The 6750-nt window shown below is 55.0% G+C and overlaps 1 protein-coding gene across 1 annotated transcript; it reads right to left on the reverse strand.

Moving 5' to 3' along the window:
* Positions 1-1899: 1899 nt before the first annotated feature.
* On the reverse strand, positions 1900-3516 carry LOC149352369 (uncharacterized). The gene is made up of 2 exons (XM_089575690.1): positions 2196-3516; positions 1900-1940 (listed from the first exon to the last, which is right to left on the reverse strand). The coding sequence occupies exons 1-2, from the start codon at positions 3514-3516 to the stop codon at positions 1900-1902; spliced, it is 1362 nt and encodes a 453-aa protein (XP_089431816.1).
* Positions 3517-6750: the final 3234 nt, after the last annotated feature.

The raw sequence follows: 6750 nt of genomic DNA on the forward strand, positions 1-6750 counted from the left end.
CGCAAAGACCGAACGGCCAGGAACAGCGCAAGCCTGGAAGGGGCTAACGAGGTTCGGCAAAAGAAGACGCAAACGAGCGACGAGAATCGAGGCGACCAGTTTGTAGTCAGTATTGAGCAGGGTTATCGGCCGCCACGCCGCCGGGCATGACGACGTTGTTCCCTGCTTTGGTATCAACACGATTCGGCCCGCACCGAAAGACGGTGGCTTAGCTCCTTCCTCGAGGAAGGCGTTCACCAAATGCGTGAGGAAGTCCCCGAGCACATCAAAGACGGTGTAGTAAAACCCGGAGACTAGACCATCTGGTCCGGGTGCGGAGGCGCGATTCATGTCACTTAAGACTGCGTAGACCTCCTCCCGCGTGGCGCGAGCGCAAAGAGCCGATTCCGCGTCGTCGGGCGCGTGGGGAAGGGCGGCGCAAAAGGCGTCTACAGCAGCGTCAAACCCATCCCACTCGCACAGGCCTTGCGACGCAAAGAGATGGGCAAAGTGATCACGGAAGACGTGCTCGATGTCTTGGACCTGCTCGGAAATCGTGCCATCTGGCATAGTTACGCTTCCAATACGGGCCGGTCGGTCGCTCTTGTGGCGGCAGCTGTTCGCGTGAAAGAGGTCAGCGCGTTCCTGCGACGGCATGCGGAGATTCGCTGCGGTACAGGAGGCCTTGGACCCCTCTTCCAGGATGCGGTGGTACCGGACGCGAAGAGTGTCCAGGTACTCTCGCATCGCAAAGGACGTCGTTGAGCGCCGCAGTCTTCCGCGCGTGCTTTGCTCTGCCAGCCCGAATGAGAACTTCTCGCCATCGTGTTTTCAGGGCGTCCCAAATCAAGGGACTGAACTCAAAGAGGGCAACAGAGTCCACCAAATCTGCACGGATGTCGCGAATGCACTGGTCGTCCACCAAGAGTGAGATGTCCATTCTCCAAGTAGAGAAGGTCGCAATTCGGCCCGAAGCGCACCTCAAGGATACCGCGACAGGTAAGTGGTCGCTGAGTGCTCGGGCGCCTGGTGGAAATGGCACTACCTCGCAGGATACTAGTTGCGGCACGAGGGCTGGAGGTAGGTACACCCGGTCGATTCGACTGGCGCTACGGCCCCTAGCACGTGTGGCCACGAAAAGGTTCACGTGGAGTACGACCCACGCGTCCGTAAGGTGCAGCTGGCGAACCAGTTTGCCTAGCTCCTTGGCGTAATAATTGGACGCACCTTGACCGGGGCCCTGAATGTCCCGCCACGAGTCTAGGACGCAATTAAAATCCCCCAGCAGGACATATGACACGGATTCAAGCAGGTGGGATGTAAGAGAGCGGAAAAACTCGCCTGTCAGAGATCGCGTGACGGGCGCGTACAGGTTTACAAAGCGAGTCCTCAGCCCGTCGAGGAAAATGTCCACCACCAGTACTCGACCATCGTAACCAAAGGTACAATGCGCACCTGCGCGGAAAGCCGGCGTGAGGAAAACAACGCCCACACCGCAAGACCGTGAGTCCGTCAAGGAAAAGAAAGCATCGACATGAAAGCGTGAACGGAAAGAAATAACGTCAGCAGGGGTGCGAAAATTACTCCTGCGAAAACAAAACATCAATTTGGTACCAACGCGCAAGGTGAAGCACCTCCCGTTGCTTATCGGGAGAGCGAAAACCCTGCGCGTTAAAGGAGGCGAAACGAAAAACAGCCATCATGAAAATAAAGGAAGCAATGTAACAAAAATAAACAACGAAACAAGTAAACAAAACAAAACGCTGACGGACTCACAGTACAGTTCTGCGGATAGAGTCTGCGAGTGCGTTGATACACCGGCGTTGGGGGGGGCGTCGAGGCGCTTGGGAGGCGTCCCGGGTCCCTGCTGGCGTCATGGCTGGCGGCCCCGCGGCGGCGGGACTACGATGCCAAGCGATGCTAATGGTTGCGCGGTGGAAAGGTCCGGCCGATGCGCGCGGCTGCGGCAGCAACACACAGTCACACACGCACCAACACACTCCACCGCACAAACACCGTCCATCGTTCGCCAAACGCGCCGACGGAGCCAGCGCGCCGAAAAGATAACGGCGCCGTAGAGCGTCGAAAGAACGGCGCTCGGGCGGCCGCCGAGCAGGAGGGGAGGAGGAAAAGGCCCGGCAGGGCCTGAAGTCCGGCGAGGAGGCGCCATGGCGGAAACTATTCGTTTCCCTCGACGTCCATGTGGACGCCGTCGCCGTCGTCGTCTGCCGTCCTCGGTTTCTTCTTCGGCGCCTGGGTGGCCGAAGAGCAGGTCGCGCCGCCGTCCGACGACGAGGAGAGCTGGCGCTTGGGGTCGTCGAGCTCGAGAGCCTTGCGCGCCCCCCGCACCAACTTAGCTGCGCACGGGCCCTGCGGCGGCAGGGCGACCGGGATGTGCGGCGCCATAGGTCGCGACTCGCTTGAGCCGTCGCTGCTCGGGGCGTCCTTCACGGGTGTGTTCAGGGCGTCACTGGGGGAGGGCGAGCCAGGCGACGCGGTGTCCGTGCCCGTGCCCTCGTGCTGCGCCGCCGTGGGCGCGTCAAACAGCGAGACCTCTAAACTCGGAGGTTCCACAAAAGAGGACTCGCTCTGCGAGTCGTCAGACTCGGACGAGGTCGATTCCGCGACGTCGGAGTTGCCCGTGGACAGCTCCGTCGCGGATTGGCCGGACGAGGTGCCCGCCGTCTCCGTGCCCGCCTGGTCGCCATCGGGCTTGGTCGCGGCGTCGTCCCGCACGTCAGACCCCTCGACAGGGCTCGCCGCCGCCTCCTGTGCCGCGCCGCTCGAACCGGCGCCAGCCCCCTCAGGTGTCGCCTTCGGCCCGGGTTGCACACCAGGCTCCTGGGAAGGTCTGGCTGCCGCAGCAGCCGCGGCCGCCGCGTAGGACCGCGGCACGACGCAGTCGGAGGACGGGTGGTCGCCTCCGCACCTCTTGCATACCGGTTTGCAGTTGGCGCCGATGTGTCCGTACGTGCCGCACCGGCCGCAGCGCACCGCCTTACACGTAGCGCCGAAGTGGCCCTCGGCGCCGCACCGGGAACAGACGCGTTTCATGCCTCGGTACTCAATCATGGCTCGAGTACCGGCGACGGTTAGGAAGTTCGGCGGAGCCCGGGTCATCTCGAGCTTCACCAGGCGCGTCCCGTTCCCGATGTGGTTCTTGGACTGGAAGGCGACCTCGGTGATGGCGCGCACCTTCCCGTACGGTGTGAATGCCGCGGCGAGGTCCTCGTCGCTGACGCACGGGGGTAGACGGAAAACCGTCACGTGCACCACTGGAACCCCCATCTGCTCCAGTGGCACCTCCTTTCCGGCGATGAGCAGCGAGCCCACCGCCACCATTTTCGCTGCCTGCGCCATGGAAGCCACGGCCGCCAGGAAACGCAAACCACCAAGGTGCTGCAAATACGTCAGCCCCCCGACTCCGACCACCTCCTCGAGGGTGTCGATGAGGCGATCGGCCGGAACAGGTTCCGGCACAGAAAACAAAAAGCATTGCGCCTTTGTGGGGCGCACTGCTGGGCAGGGTCTCTCCATCGCGACGGGGCCCGGGTTACCACGGCAGGAGCGCGGCGCCGGGCAGCAGGACGGCAGGCAGGACCTCCGGGACGCTGGATCCGGGGGCCCGCCTGGACAGGAAAAGCTCGATGATCCGCTGGCTCGACGGGCAGCGTAACGGCATCCGGGCACCGTACGAGAACATCCGGGCACCGTACGAGACGTAACGAGATTCAACGAGACTCTCTAAGCCCTCCTACGGGACCGGCATACAAGCGCCGGTTGCTCTCCAAACGAGTCACAAAAAATAACTGCTGCCAGTGTCTTCTCAATGTTTATCAAGATATCAGTCGAGCTGTGCATTTGATAATGCACGGAATTATAATTTCCGATTTCTAATAACGCGTGCAAAAAGCACATACATGCCACAATAGGGAAGCGCACCTGAAGTTTGCTCCCACTGCACCAGCGCCACTGCCGGTCATTTTGGCGTTTCTGTCAGGGCACGTCGCCGGCGGAGCGCATTGAGCCAGCAGCCTGTCGACTGGTACGCGCGTGCTGCTCGCGCAGCTGGCACTCTCTCATTCATTGTGAGCACGTGCCGTCCTGCTCGCGGGCGCACAAAAGTGGTGTTGCCGCTCGCTGTGAATTCCGCGACGTTCTAAGAGTGGAGAAACTTGTTGTGTGTGGGGCTGTCACAATAGTTCTCTGAACATCAACGGCCAAGGACTGCCTGTGTAATTCTACAGATTTCCTGGAGATGTCGTACATTCTTGGGGGAAAAAATTTAATATTGGAAAATTGTAATGTACAGTAACGGAAATATTGAAGGTAATGGTCCACCCTTTCTATATGCAGCAAAATCTGAAATATTTTTCATCGCTCGTATCGAGCAGTTGACAATAGGAAAAACGTTAATACGAAAAAAAAATGCAAGCCTATCGATGGGAGATTGCTATCGTGAAATCTTCCAGTATATGAAAAAAAAATGCGTTCATACACTTTTTCCTATTCAAAAATGTTTTTGTCTGGAATTGTTGGGTATGAAATGGATGAGAACGAGAAACGGCAGGCCTCGATAACTGCTATGGGCACGATGAAGTAAGCCTTTTCCTGTTGCTAAACACGTTTGGTATGTTACACGCGTAATATTATTTCTGAGCAGTTTTTGCTGTAATTCACTAAGCATGCAGTGTTTAGTAAAGCTCGCGCTAACGAAAGTCATTTTTTTGCCGTTTTTTATTTTGGAGACTGACTACAGCTAGCGGCATTATGCAGACGCGTGTGAGGCAAGGTCAGTGATCTCCTCAATGTTCCGACTTGTGACGCCTGGCTCGATTTTCGAAGTTGCTTTACATGTAAAAAATTTCAAAAAATAAAAATAATCAAAATGTTTGCTTGCACATGAATGAGCGTTTGCATATGAGCGATGGCTCTGCAAATAAATTGTCTTGGGGATGCGCGTGCGCTGAAATCGGCATTAAAATAAATATACCAACCGCTTATCTCCGTTGCAGCGATTGACCAAACTAGAGCATTTTTTTCTCTTAGCCGTATATAGCAAGCAGCTGGTAGGCGCATTTCGTGCGTGTTTTCGTTTTTATCCTCAGCCTCGCGTGTCGCCTTGAGGCCACTTTATTTTAAGTTAAAATAAAAATTATTTCCATCATTATTCAACGAAACAGGTAACAAAATCCTTATTATTTGGCCAACAAACCTGCATGCACCGAAGTGCTCAGCCACTCAACGAAATTAAGCATCTTGCGAAGATGGCCGCTCCAAAAAAAAAAATTGTATTTACCTCGAATTCCACGTTTTAAATGATCTCGTCATTTACTTGCGATACACATTTCGCCGTTATGGTACCGGCTTTTTCGTCAACAATCTGCTTCACGTAGTGGGCCTGATCCACTAGCAATTCTCTTTTCAAGTTTGCGCAGCGAAAAAAAAAAATTTTGTCCACTATTTATTTTAACCTACATCTCAGAGCGTACTGCCGCGACAGAAAGAAATGCGAACAGGGCAGTGCCCAGGCGCTCCGCTGTTGGAATTTGTTTTCGTCACGCTTATACTTGGCTCGCAACACAAATACACTAGAGACATCCGTGATACAATAACGTACCACTCTAGCCTCTTTTTGTTACTACCGAGATAAAAACGCATTGAAGATCAATTCCGACTGCGCAGCGCGTGGGCGCCGTGCTGTTCGCATTTTTTTCTAGCGCCCCTGTACATTTTGCTAATCCTCTGAAGCTCGTCACCGTTCAAGCAGGAGGGAAAAAGCTCGGGACTGCACAAAGAGATTTGCAGGCTGGCCAACACGTGCAAAGTACGTGCAGAGCTGGCTTCTTTTCAGGGGAAAGCGCGCTGCTCGCGCAGCTACTCAATGAGAGGGGTGACCGGTTTGCCCGGACAAAAATGCGGAGTCGGCCGGGCGCTTTTCACTGGCATCCGCAGCGCCCCCCTGCGAAGCTGCGGTCCCCTATACACTTCGTTATTAAGCAAACAAGGGAAGGGGAATGAGGGGCTCGTTATAAATACGACAGAAGCCAACAGCCACAGAAACCAAGGGGCACAGGGGACTGTTTTTATTATTATTTTTTTAACTTGTGGTGTTGGTCAAGTTATGATATTGCTGAATATGTTATCGCTTCATGATAATAGATTAGAAAAGCAGAAGAAAAAACAACCACATGCCGCCGGTGGGATCCGAACCCACGACCTCCGAATTACGCGTCCGGTGCTCTACCTCTGAGCTACGGCGACGGCTGTCAAATCTTCTGATTTCGGGGGTATTTATGTTTACAAGTAACCTAACCTTGAGAGTGTTCATCAGCGCCACCCACGTTCATAAGCGGCGGACGTGGAACGTCCTGAGTTACCGCAGGTGTGACATAGAACGTCATCGAACGAAGAGGGTGGAAGCTGCGTGAGAACCCTCTTATGCTTCCTATGGCGTCAAGGCTGCCAGAACCGAGGCCCTCGCTAAGCAATTAAGCAAACAAGGGAAGGGGAATGAGGGGCTCGTTATAAATACGACAGAAGCCAACAGCCACAGAAACCAAGGGGCACAGGGGACTTTTTTATTATTATTTTTTTAACTTGTGGTGTTGATCAAGTTATGATATTGCTGAATATGTTATCGCTTCATGATAATAGATTAGAAAAGCAGAAGAAAAAACAACCACATGCCGCCGGTGGGATCCGAACCCACGACCTCCGAATTACGCGTCCGGTGCTCTACCTCTGAGCTACGGCGACGGCTGTCAAATC

This window comes from Amblyomma mixtum, chromosome 3 (assembly GCF_055824585.1).
Source record: "Amblyomma mixtum isolate Tamu chromosome 3, ASM5582458v1, whole genome shotgun sequence".
Taxonomy (NCBI): Eukaryota; Metazoa; Arthropoda; class Arachnida; order Ixodida; family Ixodidae; genus Amblyomma; species Amblyomma mixtum.

Excerpts from the sequence above, each read along its gene's own strand:
- LOC149352369 (XM_089575690.1), bottom strand. The coding sequence starts at position 3,516 with ATGGAGAGACCCTGCCCAGCAGTGCGCCCCACAAAGGCGCAATGCTTT. Across the intron at positions 1,941-2,195 it reads GAGGACGGCAGACGACGACG|CCGCGCGCATCGGCCGGACC; the intron begins GCGACGGCGTCC and ends TTGCTGCCGCAG.